Consider the following 25236-nt stretch of genomic DNA (forward strand, 5'->3'; position numbering starts at 1 on the left):
AAGTCTTGTAGTGGCTGAATAAGTCCGTTTATGTAGTAATGCAGATGTTGCCATTCATAAAAACAGGACTTTATTGCTAGAGATAAGTAACACTGCTAGGGAGCAACTGAGGCTGATTAAACAGTTAAAAGTGTTGTCATAGTTTCATTTCTTAGAAATGAGATTAATTAGAAGTCGAACTGCAATAGCGTGCCTCATCTAGCATTTGTTTTACATAGAAAACTTCTTAATTGTGAATCATCTTAATGTGGATCAAGATATGATTTTTCAGTTGCTAGAAATTAAGTTAGCCTTCTTATATCAGCCTTTTTGACCTTTTTGATTCTAATTATTTATTACTGAATTTCAGCAATATTTTTGGGTTCTTTCCGTTTGCCTTATGAAGAAATAAAAAATATAATTTTAGAGGTTGATGAAGAGAAGCTGAGTGAATCCTTGATTCAGGTATGTGAAAATATCTCTGGTTTTGTTCATAGCTTGTTTTCCATGTAAAAATGCTGTAAAAGTATAAGAATTCAAGAGTAAGACTAGTGTAGAGTTTCCTGGGTATTAGCTACAAGTGTATCAATTGTGTTTACTGTTTTGTTTATTTCACTTCTACTTTTGAATATGGTCACATATAGCAGTAAAACTGCCTTTAAAAGACACTGTTAACAAAAGTACTTTTGAATCTCTCACTTTATGAAGTTTCCCTTTCAAAAGGAAATCTCTGATAATTCTAGTTTTTCAGTTTCGAAGACAAGCATTTACCAGATTTAGGCTGGTGGATAATGAAGTTGCATGAGGCTTCTTGTGGAAACAACTCTGCTTGTCACTAGTGATAGATGAAACTATCTGAATGTTTTGGGATACTTCTATAACCCCAAAACCATCTGTAGATCAAACTTGCTCTCAAGCTGGTTTGGTCTTATTTTGAGCCCAAAATCTCTCAGCTGGAGAAAGAAAGTATGGAATACAGCTTCTTTACATCCCCCTCTCATTTCCTCACAGCAGGAGGAGAGCAAGTGTGTACCCTGCCCCTCATGATCTCTGGGGAGTGACAGAGTGCAACAGAGAAATATGTGAACCTAAAATGGTATACAGATGTAGCACACCAATGATACTGGTATTGAATTGGTTTATTTTAATATCATACACAGATTCAGATTCTAGCTAACATACCGGGCCTCAATTTATCCTTTCGTCCTTCCCTGTCTCCTGCTTAGCACCCCTGTCCCATTCCCCCCAAGGCTTTCTAAGTTAATCTCTTCTTCCTTTCTTGGACCTGGAAAATGGTTATTCTGGGGACACCAGGCTAAACTGAGTTGCCTGATCTTTTCACAGTTAGTTACGTAATTCGTAACTTCTTCAAGTTTTAACATGAATGTTTTTTAATAAAATTACTATGTTGCAAAACATACAGTGTAAATGGAATTACATTTGTCAAATTAAATTTGCTTGTCCCTTGTCTGCAGTTTTTCTTGGGTCGCCAAGGTCCTCCTACATTTCTGGAGTTTTATTTTCTTGAGAGTCTAAAGGAAGGGCTGCTGTGTTCTCATAGACCTCAAACTATTGGACTCGACAGCACTAAATACTGTTATATTTCCTTATAGTGTCATATTCTGAGACTTATACTACTGAAACTAATGTGTTTGGAAATACATATTCGATATCCAAAATTCTCATTCATATTTCATTTGGGAAATCCTTGTTGGTTTGTTTTTTTAATTACTATAGCATAATATTTTTGGAAGTTCCCATTTGATGGGAAACTATTTCCAGTCTGACTTTATTTGATGTGTTTCACCTATGGTGTCCTGCTTTAGGCCATGTTGGCATGAAATTGATAAGCATTTCTAATACATATTTACATTGCTAAAAATACTGTCTTTGACCACTGAGTATGTCCTCTCACAAAAAGCTTCTGCACATTATACATAGTGTTTGGAAATAAGTAAGAAGTCCTAAGTTTATGTTTATTGATCAGGGATGTCAGATCATTTGATTGAGAAGCCTGCAGGACTAGAAAAATCAAAAATCAACAGGGAGGGAAAAACCCACCATGAATACCTCAAATGCAGAATAGTTTGCTATTGGCGTAGTTATCTCTACAACAAATGCAGAGATATCTTGAGACCTATATCAATAGAAATAGGATGTAATATGTTATGCTGAAGTATAAGGTCATGATCTTAATATATTAATTTTAAAATGCTGGAAGCTAATGTTGTAATGGTTGCTTATCAGTTGGAAATGATTGAGGAGAAGTAATAGTGAGTCTGTGCTCAGCAGGACAAGTATAGCTACCGCTGTGGTGTAGCTGTATGCGGAGCAGCTAAGCCTTCACCCAGTCCCAAACACTTGCCCTGGCCTACTTGTCCAGGCGGGGGGATGCAGATTGCCCACCCTGGCCTACTTGCAGAATGAGAAACAGAGAAGGCCTTGAAGCTGCACAAGCACTGTTCGATAGTAGCTAAAACATTGGTGTGTTATCAACACTGTTTTGGTCACAAGTCAAAACAGCACCATATGGGCTGCTCTGAAGAAAATTAACTTCATCCCAGCCAGTCCCAGTGCACCATAAAAAAGGCAAATGTGATTGCAAGGTGTATCAGGTCAAGTATTTCCAGTAGAGTGGATAATTATTATGCTTTTGAATTATGCACTTCGAAGACGTTATCTAAAATACTCGGTACATTTCTCAAAAATGAATTTAAAATGGAGAAGCTGAACTTAAAAACTACTTAAGATGATTGAGGGATGGAGAAAACAGTCTACAGAAGGAAGCTAGAAAAGATTGGCTTGATTAGATTAGCAATATAAATAGCTGAGAGGGGATATGACTACATTATAACTATATGGGGAGAATAGTGATGTGCATAAGCATTGGGGAGAAAAATGAAATTGTATAAGTAAAAGGCAGTGTTAACACCAGAATAAATGTATATGAATTCATCATGAGTGCAACCATCTAGAAACTCAGCTGCCTATAATCTTCAAAAACCTGAGGCTTTGGAGATTGGTCCATTTCTGAAGGGAATGGTGTGGCAGAGTTGCTTCTAATAGCAGGGAGATTTAGCTAGTAACCCAGAAGAGATTCTTTCTGTGTTTCTAAAGATATTCTTTTGAATGTATTGGGGCAAGTGGGCTGTATCATCTATTTCATGTTCAGTCCATTCTGGTTTATTTTTATTCTAATCTTCTGACTGAGTTATTAACTAATTTACCAGTTTACAGTTTTCAATACGACTGATTGGAAAAATTTTACAAAGCAAACCTTGCTTGCTTTCATGCTTCGCAAAACTTGTACTTTATAAAAATGCACAGGTAGAAACTGCTGTGTTCTAAGTATCAAAGTGGTGAAAGCTAAATGGGTATAGCATAATAGAGTATATAGAAAAGTGCTTTTTCAGTATGCTTCTCAAGTCCTCGTTTCTTGCTGCTTTTCAAACTTATGTTGTAATACTTACTAAAATTAATTGGATTAATCAGTTTGAGTACATAGTAGACTATATGCTGTTGTAACTCTTCCTTGAGGAAAACACTCCAGGAAAAAATATTCTCAATTCCCAGTGTGTCTTTGAGAGAGTAAATTCTTGTAAACATACAGTTGTCAAACACCACGTTTAGCAGAATTCAGGGAATTGTGACAGAGAGTAGTGTGTGATATTTTTAGCCTCTTAGTGTGAGCCTTAGATTTCTACTTCTTTTTATGTTTATGTAAACCATTTTTATGTACCCTATTTTTATTTAAACCCACATCATCATGAATACGTTATGAAACTCGGTTTCCTAAAGTACTGACAAGGATTTGAGTATGTGATCACTGAATGCTTTAGCTTTGTTTTCAGTTATTCAATACAATTAATGAAAGTAAACATATTTAAACATATACATATAAAAGGAGCTGCAGTGCTAGTAGAGCAAAACTCTCCTTCTTAGAAGATGAGGCTAAAATGAGTTGATCTGTTAGCTCTAGACCATAAAGGGATGTGGATGAGGAAAAAGAAATGATCAAGCATGCTAACAGAGTTTGGTTACGTAGCTAAAAAAAAAAAAAAAGGCAGTTTTAGTAGTAGGTACTTGTATTTCTGCATTGATGGAAAAAAATAATTTTTTACAGTAAGTTTATTAATGTGTAATGAAATATACATTTCTGACAAATACTGTGAAAGTTTTGATTACAGCATTTGGTAAATAGTCTAGCTAATGAAAATAGGTTAAAAAAAAGATGTTATTTACTTAGTTCATGTCTTTGATCTTTACCAGCATTAAACAGTCAATCAAATGAGCAAGAATGTTTTACAGATCCTTAAGTTTTTTTAAGTAGAAATTTATGGGACATGGGTTTGGGTTAACAGGAAAGGAAGCATGCTTAGGTTTAAACACGAGGCTATAGCTTAATTGTATGACATCAAGGTGAATCTGATGCTTATCTCTGTCAAGTATATTGACAGCGTGCTGAGACATTCAGTAGCTGCTCGGTGTAAGTGTAAAAATCTTTCTGTAACAGGGATGTTGTATGAGGCTGCTTGTCATCTTTATTTTTCCTTATTAAGATGAGTGAATGTTTGATTCTTTCAGCTTGGAGAATTAAGTTAGATATCACTTGCAAATTTGACAAATTAGACCAATGCCTTTCTGAAAGGTGTGCCTTAATGCCTACTTCATCAAGCCTGGCAGAGTGATCAGTAATCAAATTCTCCTAACGAATAAGAATGTTGCAAGAGTGGTGGTAAGATTGGTATGTTCTAAAAATAAGACATTGGTACCTCTAATAGTACAGGTTTTCTCTGATAGCACTGGTTGCTTTTCTGATTTTAAAAGGCACATAACTTTTTTTCATATCAGAGTCTTTTTATGACATAAACCTAAACAGTCATTATTGGTTCTCTGATAGTGTCAGTGTACATGTCCCTTTTATTTTAATCGTATCTTATGGGAACACATGGCAACACACCTTTTCTGATGGGAGGGGAGGAGAACTTAAGTGCTAATAACCTAACCGAGTTAAAGGCACATGTTCTGAAATGTTTTACTTCTATGACTAGTGTTGCAGAAAGTATCAAAAGATTTAATTTTTTTAGCTGTAACACATTACCTTATCTTCACTAAAATCTGTGTTGTAATTAAAATCCTATAGAATTGCAATTCCATAGACACTTTATTGGAAGTAAACCTCTAAACCTGATGATTCTTCTACCATTTACTTATGCAAGTTTCAGAGGGTGGCTTTGTAAAGTAGGAGCTTCTTGTTGAAGAATGTGGACTTACTCCTTTTCTCTTGAATACCTCGGGACCCTCTGTGTTTGTATAGAAGGAAAAATGGTTTCTGTGTGAAGGTGGTTTTTTTTCTTAGCTATTTGGTACAGGAATCGTTGCACTGTGGAGTTGGGTGAATCTCATGTAGATTTTTTAGAAGTTATTGATAACAAAAATGCACTGCTTCTTTGGCCCCTATATGCATATTAAACGTCTATAAATTGTCTAGCATACAGAAACAGGTTGCCTCCTTTTATTATGTGGTTAGGCAATTACCCCCCCCCCCCCCCCCCCCCCCCCCCAATCCTCTTAAGGGCCACAGTGGGAAAGCAGGAGGGATGCTGTGTTCACCTAGATCTGGAGGTATCTCTGCCTCTCTTCTGTAGGTAAATGTCTTCAACTCAGTCCCTTTGATTTCTTCGGTGGCTGGTGCTTGTCCATAACTCAGCACCCTTTGAAATTCCACAGAAACATGCTTGCCTCCAAGCTACTTCTCGTGGTTTAACCCCAGCCAGCAACTAAACCCCACAGAGCCGCTCGCTCACTCCCCCCGCGGTGGCATGAGAGAGAGAATCAGAAGAGTAAAAGTGAGAAAACTGATGCGTTGAGATAAAGACAGTTTAATAGGTAAAGCAAAAGCCAAGCACGCAAGCAAAGCAAAACGGAATTCATTCACCACTTCCCATCGGCAGGCAGGTGTTCAGCCATCTCCAGGAAAGCAGGGCTCCATCACACATAACAGTTACTTGGGAAGACAAACGCCATCACTCCCAGTTTCCCCCCCTTCCTCCTTCTTCCCCCAGCTTTATATGCTGAGCATGACATCATATGGTATGGAATATCCCTTTGGGCAGTGGGGGTCAGCTGTCCCGGCTGTGTCCCCTCCCAATTTCTTGTGGACCCCCAGCCTACTCACTGGTGGGGTGGGATGAGAAGAGACCTTGACCCTGTGTAAGCACTGCTCAGCAATAACAAAAACACCCCTGTATTATCAACACTGTTTCCAGCACAAATCCAAAACATAGCCCCATACCAGCTACCGTGCAGAAAATGAACTCTATCCCAGCCAAAGCCAGCATGCTACTACAGTGTTTTGGATTCCATATCCAGTATCCAAAATATTACATTATTTTTCTTTCTTAACTTGTCCTGTCATAAGTCTTTAATATGAACAAATTGGTTAGTGGAGATTGGAAATGAAGTAAAGGGCACACTCTGTGCGTGGACAGCCATAGTGTAATCATATCAGCTAATAATATTGTAATACTTTGTTTTTTTGATCTTAAGATTTATGAACCATTTTGAACAAAAAAAGGCCTATTGACTCTTGCTTGCTTGAATGTAAATGCTTACTTTTTTCCTTGAAGAATTACCTTATTGTTTGTTTTCAACTAAGGTATATATCAAAATTTAAATACAATCTAAACTTTTACTGAGTATCTCTTAAAGTATTCTTCAGCTTTAATGTAAATATTTTAGACATTTAGCATATATGTATTTTGAGATGTTAAGATCACATAAATCATGCAGTTTTCTTTGGGGACGTGGATAAGATTTCAAGCAAGTTCTACTTTTTGCTGAGTTCCAGTATATTTGCCATCCAGAAGATCTCTACAATTTTGAGATGTTGCTCTTTTTTTGTGTAAGGTGTTTTTAAGTGAAGTTTGTGCACAGCTATTTTGAATGTATAAAGATTTTTATTTTTTTTAGTTAGTTATGTGTTGCTTTACACAGACCAGTTATTTCTTGATTAATATTTAATGAGCAAGATGCAATCATGAGGGCAAAAAAAGATTGTGGATAGAGTATAATTCTTCAGGGTCTAACAACATCAAGGAGTTTTGTCTAACTTTTTAATACTGAGAAGGCATTCTTCAAATTAGAGACTGTAACAGAGGTGCTGATGTCTGTATTAAATAATTACTGGTTTGATTTGATGTTTATATAGTGTTAAAGCTGCGTAAATAAAATAAGGTTCCCATAATTTCCTCATGTGTTTCCATGTTGTGGTATTTTAAGCATGTTATTTTAAGATCTCAGCTAGTTTAATATAACAAATTTAATATAATGCCGTGTTTATTTTAGAACCTAGTGAAGAATCTTCCTGAGCAGAAAGAACTCAATGCCTTAGCGGAATTAAAGGATGAATATAATGATCTCGCTGAGCCAGAACAATTTGGAGTTGTGGTATGTATTAGTGCAATAATTAACTGGAGAGTTCTGTTTTGTCAGATTACAAAGAAAAATTTTGGGTTTAAATTATTTTGGTTAGTGGTTTTGCAAGTCCTGCAGTAGGAAAAAGTTACCATCTATTTATTGATGAGTAATAATCTAAAAATCCCTGTAAATACATATTAGGTGTTTTTCTGGAAGGAATTATGGTATGCAATTAAGAGCAACAGGCACTTCTGTGCCAGACCAAATCTTTTGTCTGTCTTGTATGTTTATTAAACAGTTATGGAGAACACTCTAGGTTCAAGTAGTTAAATTTCCAAGAGTTCATAAAAGACTCATTAACTCAATGGCATTGACAACTTCGATAAATTTATTCTGCTGTATCAAAAACTGTGAACAGCTGAAAGAGTTAATATGCCCATAATATCTCAAGTCATGTTTTACCCTTTGGTTAAAAAAAAAAGTATATGTGTGTGTGTATATATATATTATGTGTATGTGTATATACACATATGTATGTATGCATATGCATATAAAATGTATACGTATATATACAAACACATAGAAACTTGCAAAACTGCTCTAGAAGAGGTGTGGATTCATATTAGAACTGAAATTGTAGATCGTATTCTGTTGCTTTTACTAGTGTTCAATACATATATCTATTACAAAAGTAGGGATATCAAGTATTATAATGGCTAGAACTTGTCTCCAAATGATATTACACAATTTGCATAAGTTACCATAATACATGCTGGTAATTGATTGTATGATACCGAATGCTAAGCTAGGACTTGGAATTCACTTCTGCTTCTGGTCTTCCGAAGACCTGATAAGTCCTTAGTCAAATCAGTTCCTGTTTTCACTTCACTTTGTCAGTCTGAAAGATTATGATGATGATAGCCTCTGTAATGTGTTTAGAATTTATCCCTAACTCCACAGAAGCTATGTTTGTGCTTGCTGGATTTTTATGGTGTTATGTACATTACAATGTATTAAAACAGAAATAGAGTTTTATTAAAACGAAAGAGTGAAACCAGCTTTTTACTAAAAAGCTCTGATTTGAGCATAATTTGGCTTCAGAAGTGCCTTTTGAGTGATATTTGGGGGGGGGAACAGAACATAATTTGACCTAATGAGATTTTTGTAGAGGATTTAGAAAATGAAAGATATCAATGACTCCTTTTGAAAAACTTGAGGCTATTGATTTTGGTTTTTTTAATAAATGGCATAAAGTTCCAAAAATGTTTTATTTAAAAACAAAGATGAGGAATTTTGGTAGAAGTGTGATACATTGGTTGGTCTTATTGCAAGGTTTGCAAAAGTAAAACATTACCATCTATTTATTGATCAGTAACAATCTAAAAATCTCTATAAATACGTATTTGGTGCTTTTCTTGGAGGAATTATGGCATGCAATATATAAAAAAAATATAATTATAGTACAGTATTAATATATTATAATTTCTTTTGGCTATATATTAAAACTTACCCATATATACAGATATATGTAGATATATAATCTATCCACATATATGGATAGATACAGTATACAATATGCATATAGTCTATATTATATTTTATATACGTACACATATATGTATGTATATAACACAAATCTGTTTAAAAGCACTGGAGAAATACTTTGTTCTCTCTCTGTCATGTATCACATACTTTCAGAGAGCCTAAACCAACGTGATGAAATGACAGTAGTACTTCCAGCCCTACAACAAGATGGGCTTTTGATCCCTGGGAAGGAAGGAAGGAAGGCAGGCCAGAACAACTGCCCTGTCTGCTCTCTGCTTTCTGCCTATTTTTGAAATGGCAATGAGCAAAGGATGCCAGGGAGTGGCTGATTTACCAAATGAATATTTCCTTATTTCCTTCCTACAGAAATAGTGCCAAACAAAGTGGGGAAATTTCTTAGATTTTGTGCAAGGAGAGTATCTGAAATATGTCTAAGGAAAACACAGAATGGAAGCAAACAAGGTTGGAGGCATTAGGACAAACGAAGACTCTGAAGTCTGTGAATTCTATTCAGTTAACTATTTAAAATAAGCCAAGAAATTCAGAAAATTGTGCATAATGACCTAGATTTAAAAGACTCTATAGACATTCCTCCATTTTACTGCTGTAAGTTCCTTAATGTTTCACCCCTGATCTTTATACCTTCGATCCTTTCTCAATTCGATCCCTTCTTCTGCCACACATTCCCCTTTTATAAACATCATACCTACCTTGTGTCTTCTGCTTCAGCCTTTCTCCCCTATTTGGTTTCACTGCAGTGCTCTCTATAGCTTTTATACAAGGATATTTCTGGGTTAATATACTGTTTATCTGCATCCTCCCATCATGCTGCTCTGTGGTGGGTAGTAGTAAATTACCCTTCTGCTGAGGAAAGCTGTGACAGCGGTACTGTGTTCATATTCAGCAACCTTTGTGGTCAACAGTGTTTTCCTTATATACAGTCAGAATTTCCTGAGTGCTGTATTGTATTTTGCTTCTTGTCCTATCACCATGCAGATTCAGGAATCCTCTGGTTCCATCTTCTCTTACCTTCCCTTTAAGTAGAAACAGATAACAGAGTCAAGGATAGCTATTCAGAAAAGAACAGGTTTTATGGATTAACCCTGGTTAAGCACAGATGCTTACTCACTTCCCCCTCCCATCTCCAGTGAGATGGAGGAATAAGAAAGGAAGACTGAAAGCGAGAAAAGTCATAGGTTGGAGAAAAATAGTTTAAGAAGTGAAAGAAGAAAGAGAGAAAACAAAGGCAAAGAAATAAAACAAAGGCAATTGCTCACCATCTCCCATGTGTAGACTGATGTAGAGCCAGTTCCTGAGCAAAAGATGGCTAACCTATCTAAGCCCCCCTCCTCCTCCGCATTTTATTACTGAGCATGACGTTATATGGCACGGGATATCTCTTTGGTTAGTTTGGGTCATTTGGCTGGTTGTGTCCCATCCCAACTTCTTGCACACCCCCAGTCTATTCACTGGGTTGTGCAGAGTGAGAAGTGGAGAAGACCTTGACACTGTGCAAACACTGTTAAGCGGTAGCTAAAGCATTAGGGTGTTAACAGCGTTGTTTTGGTCACAAGTCTGAAACACAGCACTATACAGGCTGCTATGAAAAACAATTCACTCCATCCCAGCCAGACCCAGTACAAGAGGATTAGTCTAAGTTTGTTCTGTTACTGCCAAGGTTTGTGTGCTTTGCCTAGGCTTGCATAGAAGCATACGGGTCTTAAGAATTGGATAGCTGTATCTGACCACTTATGCAGAGGTGATGTGCTGGCTGGGTTTTTTTGTAGATAAAATTATTTCCCCAGTTTCACCTCTGTGCAGAAGGTATTATGAGAGAGATTCATTAATGTCTCTAACTTCATTAATCACCTAGTCTGAAATTTTGGCGGGGCGTAGGACAGGCAGGATCAGGTTTTGCGTTTTGCACTAATTTGGTTGTAGTTGACTAATGGCCTTTTCATTTTGGGTATATGCTAATATGCTGCTGGAAATGAAAGACTGAGCATAAATTTATGGTGTAATTATTGTAGATATCAGAAGGCTGATCCAAGACAGTGGAAATATTTTTCGTAAGGTAGAGAAAACCTGCAAAAAACAAGTCTGTTTCATTCTTTGCCACACATTTAGCTTCATCTTGGTTGGATGAGTATGAATTTGATAAGTGAAAGGATGTAACTGATATTCTAGTTTAACTGTTTGTATATGAATTGGCTGCACAATGAGTATGAATGACAGTGCAAAACCAAAGTTTTCTGTCATCAAGTGTAGTGAGATACTACAAAACTTAAGTATATGAGAACACTTGGAGGATGTTTTTGTTCTCATATTTGGAAGATTATTTACTTCCAATTCAGAAGACCACAGGTTAGAAGGAATAGTTCTTTTGCTTTGTCTTGAGGTAGTGGTAAAACAGAAGCATTCAATGAAGTTGCCAATATACAAGTAGTGTGTATTAAGTATGTGTAGATAGTAAGTGTTCTTAGTACAGTTTTTACCAGAGTTTGAATTCATGTCAATTTATGTTTTACTGACAGATATCTGAAAACCACTTGAACTGAGAGGAGTAGCCTTGGGGTTTTGCTGCTGTTGGATAGGGTTTTTGGGTTTTGTTTTTTTTTTTTTGTTATTAGATGTCTATCAGTTAGGTCTAGTACTTACTCTTTTTTCTTCATTCTTTTTATACAGTAGTATGATTTGTTTCTTTCTTGTAATCTTTCATTCTGATTCTTCTGGCAGTTTCTTTCCCAGAAAATTATACAACTATAAATGAAAGCCACTTGGGAAACTGTATCATCTCTATTGGTTGTCTTACATACCTGGGGATCATGCATTTATCTGACTTACGATTACTGCTGGATTGAAACTAAATGGTCCTTGTTTTTTCACTTGATTGTATTGAAAAAGTCATAAAAGTATCCATATTTTCTGACAGTACTAATATAGTCATGATCACTTTTTCGTTGATTCGTTCTTGTGGTGGGTTGACCCTGGCTGGACGCCCTTCCTCAGCTGAACAGAGGAGAGAAAATATAAGGAAAGACTCGTGGGTCAAGATAAGGACAGGGAGAGATCACTCAGCAATTACTGTCATGGGCAGAACAGACTCGCCTTGGGGAAACTAGTTTAATGTATTACCAGTCAAATCAGAGTAGGGTAATGAGAAATAAACCCAAATCTTAAAAACACCTCCCCCCCACCCCTCCCTTCTTCCCAGGCTTAACTTTACTCCCAAATTCTCTACCTCCTCCCCCACCAGCGATGCAGGGGGACAGGGAATGGGGGTTGCGGTCAGTTCATCACACGTCGTTTCTGCCGCTCCTTCCTCCTCAGGGGGAGGACTCCTCACACTCTGCCCCTGCTCCAGCGTGGGGTCCCTCCCACGGGAGACAGTCCTCCATGAACTTCTCCAGCGTGAGTCCTTCCCACGGGCTGCAGTTCTTCACGAACTGCTCCAGCGTGGGTCCCTCCCACGGGGTGCAGTCCTTCAGGAACAGACTGCTCCAGCGTGGGTCCCCCGCGGGGTCACAAGCCCTGCCAGCAAACCTGCTCCAGCCTGGGCTCCTCTCTCCCCGGGGCCACAGCTCCTGCCAGGAGCCTGCTCCAGCGTGGGCTTCCCACGGGGTCACAGCCTCCTTCGGGCACATCCCCCTGCTCTGGCGTGGTGTCCTCCATGGGTTGCGGGTGGAGATCTGCTCCCCCGTGGACGTCCATGGGCTGCAGGGGGACAGCCTGCCTCACCATGGTCTTCCCCACGGGCTGCAGGGGAATCTCTGCTGGGGTGCCTGGAGCACCTCCTCCCCCTCCTTCTCCACTGACCTTGGTGCCTGCGGAGTTCTTTCTCTCACATATTCTCACTCCTCTCTCTGGCTGCAGGGTTTTTTTCCCCCCTTCTTAAATCTGTTATCCCAGAGGCACTACCACCGTCGCTGATGGGCTCGGCCTTGGCCAGCGGCGGGTCCATCTTGGAGCCGGCTGGCATCGGCTCTATCGGACATGGGGGAAGGTTCTAGCAGCTTCTCACAAAAGCCCCCCCTGTAGCCCCCCTGCTACCAAAACCTTGCCACGCAAACCCAATACAGTTCTTTTGAGGAATGACCAACTACTAAAAGTTGAGAGAGAATTTAGAAGTATTTAATGGAACATTAATTAGAATCAAACGTCTCTAAATGGTGATGTTTGCCTTATGAAGGGACTAAGTTTCCTGAAGCTTGTTTGCTTATTCAACTTTACCATCTGGTTTAATATAAAATATTACATTTCCTTATGGATAGTGATTCTGTCGTATTTTTAGAGGCCTCTAACTACATTAATACTACTAAAATGCTGGTTTATTTCCAATTGTGATTTAATTGAACAGTCCATTAAAGTGGAAGAAATGCCGCTGAGCTTAAGCTCTTTACTTGACTGTAGTTCTTTTTCGCTATGTGTCGAATTAATTTCAGAGTTTTGCATTAATAATATTCTTAAACTAGATGTTAAGAAGAATATATTTAGGAATAGAAGAAGACAGAAAGACTATCCTAAGTAATATTTAAAATGTGTACCCTTATTTGTATGTAAATTTAGGTATGTTAATTATTAAGAGATATTAATTGGATAATCACTGTGCCCATCAAATTTAATAAAGGTTGGAATAAGTTGTTTAAAATTTGTGTAGAAAAACCATACTTATTAACTTATTAGAAGAGACCAATTAACTTAATATTCAGCTGATATGTAAATGAAAATTAGAATTACATTTTCATCTAGATGAAATGTTTAAAATCAATTGTATATTCAAATTAGTTATTGGAACTGTTTTTGAAGTTATATCCTGGGATCAAAAAAGGCAACACAACTTCATATAAAGAAAAGTTTGCGTTGATGGTGAAGTAGAGCAAGAAAAATAGATTAACTGAATCAGTTGTAGAACATTAAATAAGCTAGGCAGAATGTTCTCTGATTTTTTAAATATAAAACTTGTGTTTAAGAGTTAATTTTTTAATGACATGGAAACAGCTGCAACTTCAATAAGGATACTAAAATTGAAAGATTTCAGTGCCAGTTGAACATTTTAAGTATTATAAAAACATACGTCTCATCTATGCTATAAAATGTGAGTACCAACCATCTCCTGTCAACTTAGAGGACAGGCTGGGGAAAAAAAAAAAAAAAAATCTTTTGCAATGTTAGTGGTATTTAAACTCAGAAAATTTTTCCCACCTTTTACCAACTTTAAAAAAGTGGGTAAAAAAAAGCTTTCTTAAAAAAACTTGTGTTTTTTTTTAAACTTAAGAAGTTTAAAACTTTTTACCCACTTTACCACCAGCTGTGAGTTGTGAAGTTAAGAAGAATATTACCACTTTTAAAAAGATCACCCCACAATTATGTGGTGCAAATTTTAGTTAATAACTCTTTAGTGAACCAACAACACAAGTGACTGGAGCTAACCAAAGAATTCCCTTTCTGGTGTGCATTCTGGAAATGTGGGAGGGTTTTTTTGCTGGTTTCTAGTGAATGCAAAGCTTCCTTCAGCTGTGAAGAACTGGGTTATCAGTAATTTCATTGTTAATGCAAGAGGATAAGTTTCAGTGAGTAGCTGTAGAGGCTTGCAGATTCTGTGACCCTTTTCTGCGGTATGACCAGGATTAGCTATCCTGAACAGTCCTTGCTGGGAGTTAGACAAAGCGGGAAGAATTGTACAAGTTTATTGCACCTGCAGTGGTTTAGAGTCATTCAGTCATTTTAATTAAATTTATTTGCTACTTGTTTTGCCTCATTGTAATTTCTAGAGCTGCTGAAGAATTAATCTTTCTAGAACACTGCTAGGAAGAAAAAGGCAACTTTAATATATTATAGGTAAGAGGGCTGAGTAAGTTGTCTTAGTGAGTTGACAAATTTGTATTATAGGAATGTCAGCTTTTTTCCTTAAGTGAGGCAAATTTAATTGTGCTTTTTGCCTTTCTCTAATAACCTTTGATCCTAGTTTTAATACAGGGCTTGATAATTGAATGATGATAATAAAGAATGAAGAACTGAATAAAGAGCTTGATTAGGTAGAGAGTTCAGACAAGGACCTTTATGAAAGCCCAGAGGGGAAATGACGGCATGCAGTCCAGTGCTCACAGTTAGCTGGAAAAGAAGTACCCATTTTCTTGCTTCTTTAACTGTTCATGGTGGAAGCTAATGCTTGCTGTTATATGCACCTATTTGAATGTGTTATTTCTTATATGCCTTTGACACTAATTTTGTAGAACTATAAACAATTTGACCTTTTTCTAAGTGAATATAATCTTTGCACCTGACCTATTTTCAGAAGATGCCTCTAAGTTCAATATGTTTATCAGGCATTGACCATGTGTTTTTAGAAACATGCATATGAAAGAGAAACCAAGGCAGGGTGGGGAAGGAGGAAATAAAATACCATTTGTGGTCATCTTCTGTTGATACATAAAAGCATAATGTATATAAAAATGTTTTGAATTCTAAGGAAACAACCCACTTGACAATTTCATAAGAGCTGTTTCAAGATACTTTTAAAATATTATGCAGATCAGCAAATGAGATTAAAACTTACTGCTCGTTTGGTAGTCAAACTACTTTGCAAAACAAATAAATGATCAATGTTCCATGACACTTCACAGCATGAAAGAAAGAAAGAAAGTACAAATTGGCTGAAGTGTTGTAAAGGATTATTCTTCACAGATGTTTAAGTCACACTCTTCTGTTGGCTTATACGTGTTTTGTTGCACTCTGTTTTCAGGATCTAAAGCATTTGACAACTTTTTTCTGTGCCATTTTAAGTAAAAACAGTAATTGGAGATTGCTCTACAAAAGTTAAAGCAAATTGTGTGATTAATTTTAATTTCTATCTACTGCAGCTCAGTGAAGGTAGATCCTTTCAGGGCAGATGTTTTCAGTATGATATTTCTGAAATACAGAATGATTAGAAGAATAACGTTTCAAGACTTTGCATGATGTTGGCTTATAGAGGCTCACAGAGAAATTTGTGGCAATGGAGATGTATAAAAAAAGATCGGAAGTTATGCTGAAATGCTTCTTTTCTGATCCTTTCCTTTTCCTTGTTCCAGTCTGATCATATGAATTGTTTGAGACCATCTGGAGTGCCTTCATATTTATGTTCATTTTAGTATGAATTCATCATTATTCAGGCCACCCAAGTCTTTTCTGTGAAAGTTATTGCTGCTGCTTCTGGTAGCTGCCTGGTAGATAACGCCAGTAGAGAAATCATGGTTCCTCAAAGAGCTGTGGTAAAGCTTTGGGCAACAGAGACATAAGCACATAAAAATTTTTCTGTTTTGATAGTCAAGATCTGTGATTTGTCACATAACAAAGCTTTTCTTTCGGGGGGGTGGCACAAGGTGCTTCAGGAACACCACTGATAGTGAATATATTGAGGGAGAAATGTTTCTGTATTCTGCTAATTAAAATTACGAGCTAGATTTGGAAGGTAATCATTCTTGCATTTAAATGAAAATTTTTAAGTGGATTAAAAATTCTCAGTACGTATTTTTCGCTTAAGTATCTCTTGTGAATTACAGTCTGCTGCTAAGTAGGAGGAAATATTACTGATCACGTGCAAAATATGAAAGACATGGACATATTTTGGTAGCTAGTCTAATGAAATTGGTCTTGGGGATTTAAACTAATGAATCACTATTGTAGATACTTTTCAGTATCTCTGTCATTTACCATGTTACAACACTGTGATTTATAACCTCCTGTCTTTTTACCAGATCAGGAGGGAATTAGTCCTATGCTACCTTTTGCAAAGTGTCTGAAACATGAAGGTTATAGTGTCTTGGGCAGTAGTTTTACAAAATTTGTTTAAAAGGACAAAAAGACAAGAGGTTCAAAAGCAGGCAGTATGTTGCCTACAAAGTATGATGTCATGGGATCAGAAGTGAAAGAGTATACCAGAAGTATATCCTTACTTTAGTATCTCTAGGTATATTGCTTTTTATATAAAACTTATTGTCGTGAATTTTAGCCAAAATCTCTTTATCCACTTTCTGAATCTGATTATTCTTTGGGATACACAGATTGGGGCTTTTTGATGGTGTGAACTTGGAAAGTCTTAGGATCAAATATATCCCATAGTGTATCTTTAAAATGCCTTTGACCTTATTTGGTAACTATCAATACTGGTAGGATTCATATTATTTATTTTATAACTTGCTGTAAGTGTAGATAATAACTGAACAGAAACCAGTTTGGGTTTCATTTTAATTAAAAACTGCAAAAGTAAAGGCCTTGTTAGATGTAGCACTGATGTGATCTGTAAATATCACAATTAACAGCTCACATCAGTACAATGGCAGACAATATTTCATGAACAATAGTACTAATGTGACCTGGCTTTATACAAATATCTGACTAATGAAGCTTGACCTCCTGTGTCTCAAACTCACGTAGATACTCCCATGTCCTTCCACAAGGGTCCCTAAGAATTCATTGTGTCTCTCCCCTCTTGCTCTCCCAGTGACCAAGAGCAAGTTGAGAGCTATGCGTCAGCTCAGTAAGAGAGTCTGAAAATGGAAAGTGTAATTCTTTAGCTTAATCAGACTGGAGTGTAGCTGTTTGCATTTGTGCTGGTCTCAGCACACACACTTGAGAGATTGTTGTGCCATTTCTGAAGGAAGAAAAACTGAGAAGCTTAGTTTTAGGAAATTGGTAAATATCAGAGTTTAAGGGTCGCTTCACTGGAGATGTGATGAAATGTTTGCCATGCGTACCTTCAGGCTGATCTTCGGTTCTTGTTAACTGGTAGAACTGGCTTACATTGCCTTTGCTGGGAGGAAGGGTTTTGGCAGTGTGCATTTATTGCCACTGAGTTTGGAATTTACAAGTTAAATGGTTTGGTAACACAAAGCCCACTCTTACTTTCAGTATGTTGCTTCACTGAATTTTTTCAGGCAAAGTGTATGGTTTGGGGAAAAATACCTGTGGGTAGATGCAGATTCCTGGAAATATAAGATAGTCAATGAAAACATACGGAAACTGTAGTCTTGCTGGCTGCACAATATTGTTTTTTAATATAAGCTATTTAGCATAAATAAGCTTTTGGTTTTTTACGTTCTGATTTAATGTTTCTTATTTTGTAGATGAGTTCAGTGAAAATGTTGCGGCCACGTCTCAGTGGGATCCTTTTCAGGCTTATGTTTGAAGAGCATGTAAACAATATCAAACCTGACATTATGGCGGTTACACTGGCTTGTGAAGAGCTGAAGAAGAGTGAAAGCTTTAGTAAGCTTTTAGAGTTAGTGCTGTTCCTTGGAAACTACATGAACTCTGGCTCCAGAAACGCACAGTCTCTTGGTTTTAACATCAGTTTTCTTTGCAAGGTAAGATGAAGCTATAAAACTTTTAAGTGCAGATTCATGAAACTCATGACACATGAGAAAGTACCCTAAACAGGGAAAAACATTCAATCATGTAGTTTACTGGCTGCACCTCCGTTTTTAAGAGCGGATAGACAAATACTTTTGGAGCATACAAGTAGAACAGCTTTTTCGATCTGAATTTGTTCAACTATCATCTTGTCAATAGAATATACATAGAGCTCTGAATATGTTAAATAGCTCTAGCTACTCTTCTTTCTTCCCATCTTCTACCTAGCTATCCCTCAAGCAGCGTCACAGAAATAAGTATTTGGGATTAAAGATGAACATTGTTAACCTAAGTTTAACTTCAGTTGTGGTGACAAAATATGGGATGCAATGAGAACTTCAGAATCTATAACAGTCAGAATTTAATGTGCGGTTCTTGTTTGTTTATATGGTAAAATGTGTGTTAAGGCATTGATCAGAACTTGACCGTTTCAGTTCGTAAAGTGCCTTTGAAAGTATCTTCAAAATAAAGGGACGCAACATTTGTAAACAGATGAAAAAAAAAAGCATAAATCTTGCAGAGGAATTTTTCAGTTATTTTTTGTTTGGTCTAATCAGAGGATCTAGGTTTCAAGTCCCTTTTTTTGGGCACCATGAGGAAATCTGACATGTACCTCAAGGAGATTTAACCTTGGAGGAAAATAATATTTCAAATACACAGCAAGTGTGATCTAACATATTTCAGTAGAGAAAGACTCTGCTTGCTGTAGTTTAATGCAAAGATGTTGCTAACTTCTGATAAAATAAAAACCATCACCTGAGAAAAACTTTCATTCTTTAATAGTTTTTTTTGAAAGAGAGGCCAAGTTGAAGGCTTTTTTTCATAGATCTAGTGCTGCATTTTCTTTTCAGTAGTAGTGGAATCTAAAGGGAAATTAATGTTTTAAGTAGACAACTACTTGTTAATGAGGGGGAGGGGAAATGATGACTGTGCTGGAATGGTACTCTAGCGTAGCATAGATATGAGAAGGTATTCTTGCACTCCAGGTGATAGATTTATGAATTGCTGTCAATGCAAATCCCACAGATGTTGACACAGCTAATGTAGATTGACTAATCCTGCAAATTGTTCTCTACTGAACTGAATAATTGCTGAAGCATAGCTATCTGTGCTTACAGCTAAATTCCATTTAAAATAACTGAGACAAAAATCTATGACTATTTAATTCAGCTTTGCCCTCAAACAAAATCTATTCGTTAACCTTTTTTTGTTTTCAAGATAGATATTTCTGAGGGAAGTGTGTGTCGTCCCCCCCCGTGAAATTTAGAGAAAATACTTGAACATTCTCTATAATGAAATGTTCACTGTGCTGTTGCGTTTAGGTACTAGGTATATTTTGTTATAAGGTGATGTCTAAAAATAAAATCATCACAAAGGTGGTGATGGTTGTTGGAGCACAAAAGAAGGGTTTACCAAAATCTAGACATGAAATTGTATCACTAATAGCTCTACATACTGATTACACTTTCTGAATTATCACTCATAAGTTCCAAACTTAGAACAAATCACTTAAGTTAATGGAAATGTAGGTAAGTTTCTCTAGACAGTGACGTGTACATTGTCTGCAATTTAAATTTATTGTTTATTACTCACGTTAAAAAATACTTTATGTATTTGCCATTTTAATTTGCATTAGATTAGTAAATAGAGTGCTTTTGTGACAGTTATTTTTTCTCAAATGTTTTTGTACCTGTACTTATGCTTTAGTATCATATTTAGAGAAGTAACCTTCTACTCCATTGATGTTTAATTTTATAAATAAGAGGTGTTTACACAGTTAGTATTCGCAATGGATTTTTTTTTTTAATTACTGTTAAGAATCCAAATTTATATTTGGGTAATGACTCTTTTTATGCATTGATTATTTTCAACTGATAATTGCATTTGGTTCCTTTGTTTAATAGCTTTCAAATTCTACCCTCCCATTTTCCACCCAAAATAGTAAGATGGCTTTATTGGCTTTGTGTTATTAACTAAGACTACAGTGTGACAGGCCTTTGTTAACTGTTGAGAATAGTACAAAATATTAAACTATATCAGGTGGCGGTATCTTTTATAAGCACCGGGTTTAATATCTGTCTACAGCCACTTCCCAGCTTTATTATGTTATTCAAACAGTCTCAAAATTTACGATTGTTGGTCAATAATTGGCCTTCATTGTGAAAATGAAAACTTGTGTATGTGTAAGCATGGTAGGGTGAGCGTATTGTCCTGTTTACTGAAATCTTGCTGTGAATTAAAATTTGTGATTTGTATTTCTTGGCTGAAGAAGGCAATAAGAGAAATAAGTGACATCTAACAGCAAGAACAAGGTAGCAGTCTGTTTGCCAGTGTCATGGAGCTTACATGTTTTTGCTGTGTGGGGCATCTTCATGCTACTAAATTTGGAAGACTGTGTGAACACTGAAAGGCGTTTTTTTTTTTAATTTTTTTTTTTTATTTCTTTTGTGTGGTGGCAATTTCAGAAGGCACTGTTACCATATTAGAGGTCTTCCTTGAATAATTTTCAAGTGTCTTCGTTTCTTCTCCCAGGGAATGTATTTCAGTCTTCAGGCTTGTTTAGAGGAATTTGGGAGCCTTTATTTTGCATTTTGATAGAATACCTGTAAAGCATAAAAATTACTAAACTTGTTTTAATATTTTGTGAAATATTTTGTGCCCTGTTTTTATGTATGGAACCATAATGAGCAATAGGATGTTGCAATTTAGAAGTCACCGTTCCATAACCTCAGGTGCATTGTTAGAGTAGAAGTCAGATATGATGTGCCAAAGAAACTTTGTCCTAATTTTTGTTTTGCTTGCCATGGAACCTGCTGCTTTTTTTTTTTTTTCTAAGCAACTTTAGAATGAGGAGAAGAATTTCTTACCAGTTTTAAACATACTTGTCTAAAGAAAGAACTGCTTCAATAGGAGTTTTAAAATCAAGCAAGACCATCTGGCTTAATGTTTTAAAATGTTGGTCATTTCTTTGTCTAATTTTTTTACTTTTTTTGGTGACTCTCCCTGTAAGATACTTGATGAGACAAAGTAAGATATAAGTTAAAAACTAGTATTATCCTCTGAATATTGTTGTTCTGGAAGGACTTCAGCTGTTATGTGAACAGAATTTATAATAAATCTAGCTAACTGTGACTCATATGTTAGTTTGTAGCTGCTCTTAACTGTAGGTTGATGTTTTGCCCAAAGACAAGGATTTAAGTCTCAGAAAAAATAACCAGAAAACATATTAGGATAAGGAGAATCAAACCAGTGGATAATTCGATCAATGGTTTTTAAAGGCTTGATGTTTGTGGTTTGGTTTTTTTTTTCTTCTTTTTTAGACCACTGATTTATACTGTCTTTAGTGTCAGTGGACTTTCTGCCCATGATAAGAGAACTTTTAATTTTTTTTTTTTTTGAGCCAGCTGTCAGCAGGGTAGAACACATGTCTGTGTGTACACATTTCTATGTGCAGAATACAGAGTTGTTTTAATGATGAGGTATCCTAACGTGATGAATTCACTTTTCAATAAAACCTGATTTTTGTATTGATTTTTTTTGTCATCCTTGAACAATCTTAAAATTAATTGTCTGTTTAGTAGACGTAGTACTTACGTTATATGATCTGAAAAAAGAAAAGAAAAAAGGCAGGTATTGATCTGGGATAAATGTTGTTTTTTGTAAAATAAATGTTCTTAAAACAGAGCTGGTCATTTCATACACAGAAACCTGTTATTGTGTAACAACTATTATTAAAACATGATAAAGAAAATAAAGCAAAGAAAGCATGAATTCAAACCTGTCTGGTCATAGCTAAAAAGCTAATGCCTGTATAGTAATTGCAAATCCTTAAAAACAGATTATCTTTCTGATGTTATATTGCAGTGTATGATGTTATTGAAGAAAGAAATTATTTGTAAACAACCTTTGGCAGAAGGCAGAGAACTTAATTTTGCTCAAATGAGAGAGATCAACATTAGAATTCATGTGCTGTATCAAGACTGGCAAGCAGTAGCGGCTATTCTGGTGTATGCGCTAGAGCATTCAGGATTGCCTAAATGTCAAGTGCTCTGTGAAAATATAAATATGGCAGAAAAAGTGGTAAAGTTCAGGGAGGCTGCTGTAGTAATTCACTAAAGGTAAATGTTTTACCTGTTGCTGTGTTTGATTAATATGTGTGAATGATCCAACTGCTATTCTGAACCCCTATTGCAGCAGTTACTGTCTCTTATCAAGGACAGGAGAAGCCTCATAGTTTTATAAAGTTATGCTAGACAGAAATTTAATGGAAAGAGGTTTGCTTTAGGTATATGTAGGGTACAACTTCTGTTCTTTTTGTGGTAAATTAAGGTAAAGGCTAACAGCAAGCATCCCTCTGTTTTAGTAAAGCTTTTGTAGTATTCTAGCTGGATCAATGTGCATTTTATGTGATAAGTAATACTATGTTCTTTCTTGTTCATAGTGCAAATAGTACAAGACAAGCTGTTTATCTAGTTTGAATATTACTGACTAGGGTACCATTATTGTCTACCAGCCCCTTTTCTGTTAAGGTGGGAAAGATTTCTAGGATATGAAAAGTTACATAATCTCATACAAATCAATAGAAAGCTTTATTATAGCTATAATAATCAAATTTCACTCTAGTAGTAGTTGAAACATACATAAATTTTTCCTTACGTTGGCTGTCACTTTTAACCCTCACACTCGAAAACTTAATACGAAAGTACCTGTAAAAAAAAAAAAAAAAAATTCTGGAAGTGGGTTATGGTATGATTTGCATGTTTTAAATGCTTTACCAAGATACTACATGTAAAGGGAGATTTTTGTTATATTGATGTTATTTCTGAGCTATAGACCTAAACATGGTACTCTGTATATTACTTGATTTGAATGGGTGTGCTGTGAGTATTATGCTCTGTGTATAGTAGTCTTTAATCCTTTCCCAAACAATGAATCTGATAGTATTGACCACTCAAATTGATGCTTCAGCATTCAACTGGACGCTGCTTTGTGTAGCCTACACTGATCTACTGTTTCTTATTTTTTTTTTACTAAATGTGTTATTCCTAAATTCTGTCTCTCAGATAAAGAAAGGCCATAGAATCAAAACCTGTATTTGAAAATTTTAACACTACAGTGTTAGTGTCGTCTTTAAAAATAAATAAAATTGGAAAACCTGAAGTCAGTGACATGCATTGTTAATGTTTTGCAAATGCCATATGTACAGACGCTGCTCTGTAAAAGCTTTTATGTTCCAGTGTGTTAATGCTACTAAAGACGTAGAAGTAAAACAATTATTTGTGTTCCAAATGGTGAATTCCGTTACTGTTGGTGCGTGTTGTTGGTTTACCAAGTCTCAGGGAACTAGTATGACTTCTCTAATATGGTAATGCTTTGAAAATCAAAAGGATGAAAATACGAAGGACGTAATGCAAAAACATTTGAAAGACAGGGATTTTTAGGATTCACAAACTTGTGTTCCAGTACATATATTTATTAGGTGGGAAGCAAAATCCTTTTATAACCCATTTTATTTGGTTTTGTTTTTTGTTTAACATACCTAGATCACTACAAGGAAATTCCGCCTACTTCTAAAGATGTAACCCTTTGTACAGTCCACCTTTTCTTTTGCACTGGTCTATGTCCATACATACCCAGAGTTGTGAGTCTGGAACACTTAATAAGACTGTGAAATGGATGTCATTTTTCCTTTTTTGCTCCCATAAGAACCCATAGCATCACTTGAAATTTAGAACCCATAGAATATTTCATTGAAGTATGTGTTTCTGATTGAATTGTCTGTTAAGATGCATTTAAGAGCCACCATACTTTAAAAAAAAAAGTTCTAATCACTATTTACTCTAAATCTTAGCTTCAGTTATCATCTGTGAAAGTAACGAGTAAAAGTGCAAGGAATTAAAAGAAGGGGGGAATAGTGATTTTTTTTTTCCCATGTTTTGCTATTAGTCTGCTAACCCAAATAAGACATTTCTTTAGTTGAGAAGACACTGACTAAACATCAGCTGCCTGAGTTTTTTTCCACATAGTAGTCTTTTGATGAGAAACTAGATACTTAGTCTTGATTTTCTGTTTATTAACCATTTAATGTAACAGAGGCCCTAAGTGTACTTTGTTTGTAAGTCTAGCATCTTAAACTTGCCCTTTTCCAGAGCTCTTGCTTATAAAAGGATGGTTTAGCTTTATGCTGAAGGAAAATAATGGTATTGTAAAGTTGATGTTGTATTTAACACGGTGATATTGTGATGTGCTGCATGCAAAGTCCTGCACTTGGGACAGGCTTAAACTGCGGCAAAGGTGTTGTCTTGAGACCGGGAAGCAACTCTACAGAAAACCTGGAGTCTGTCCTAGTGGAAAAGCATGAGTCAGTAGTGTGCCCCAGCAGCAATGAACGCTAACAGCATCCTGGGCTTTATTGATAGGGGCATAGTCAAGAGATCACAGGTAGTGACTTTTTTTTGCTCTTAACTCAGAATTTGCTGGGTTGCATGAACATGGTGTTCAATATCCTGTACAAAAAATCTTTTTTATTGATAAACTTGAGTGGAGGACCACCAAGCTGGTCAGGGGCTGGAGCACTGAGGAAAGGCTGATGGAACTGGGCTTGTCCAGCCCAGAGAAACAAAGGTTTGGGGTGGGGGTAACCTGTAGCAACCTTCCAATACCAAGTTACTGTAAAGGTGGAACCAAGCTTTTTAGCAAAGTGTACAGCAAAAGAATGAGAGAGGTTGTAAATTGGAACTAGGGACACTTGAACTGGATATGAGAAAAACAGATTTCACATTCTTGAAAGATGACTTTTTAATTCAGAATACCCAGAATTGTCTTTTCCAGAAAGTAAAAAAAAAAAAGTTAAATTCTACCCAAGAATAAAAAGAGGAGACAAAAAATTTACCCTGAATACAA

At 36.2% G+C, this 25236-nt stretch overlaps 1 protein-coding gene across 1 annotated transcript in view; it reads left to right on the forward strand.

Moving 5' to 3' along the window:
- DIAPH2 (diaphanous related formin 2) overlaps nucleotides 1-25236 on the forward strand; it is a 265679-nt gene that overhangs the window by 86810 nt on the left and 153633 nt on the right. The window contains exons 21-23 of the mRNA XM_050902012.1: nucleotides 350-444; nucleotides 7327-7428; nucleotides 18048-18287. Of these exons, the coding sequence (XP_050757969.1) occupies nucleotides 350-444; nucleotides 7327-7428; nucleotides 18048-18287 (437 nt within the window). The remainder of the gene's footprint in view (nucleotides 1-349; nucleotides 445-7326; nucleotides 7429-18047; nucleotides 18288-25236) is intronic.

This window comes from Gymnogyps californianus, chromosome 9, assembly GCF_018139145.2.
Source record: "Gymnogyps californianus isolate 813 chromosome 9, ASM1813914v2, whole genome shotgun sequence".
Classification (NCBI taxonomy): domain Eukaryota; kingdom Metazoa; phylum Chordata; class Aves; order Accipitriformes; family Cathartidae; genus Gymnogyps; species Gymnogyps californianus.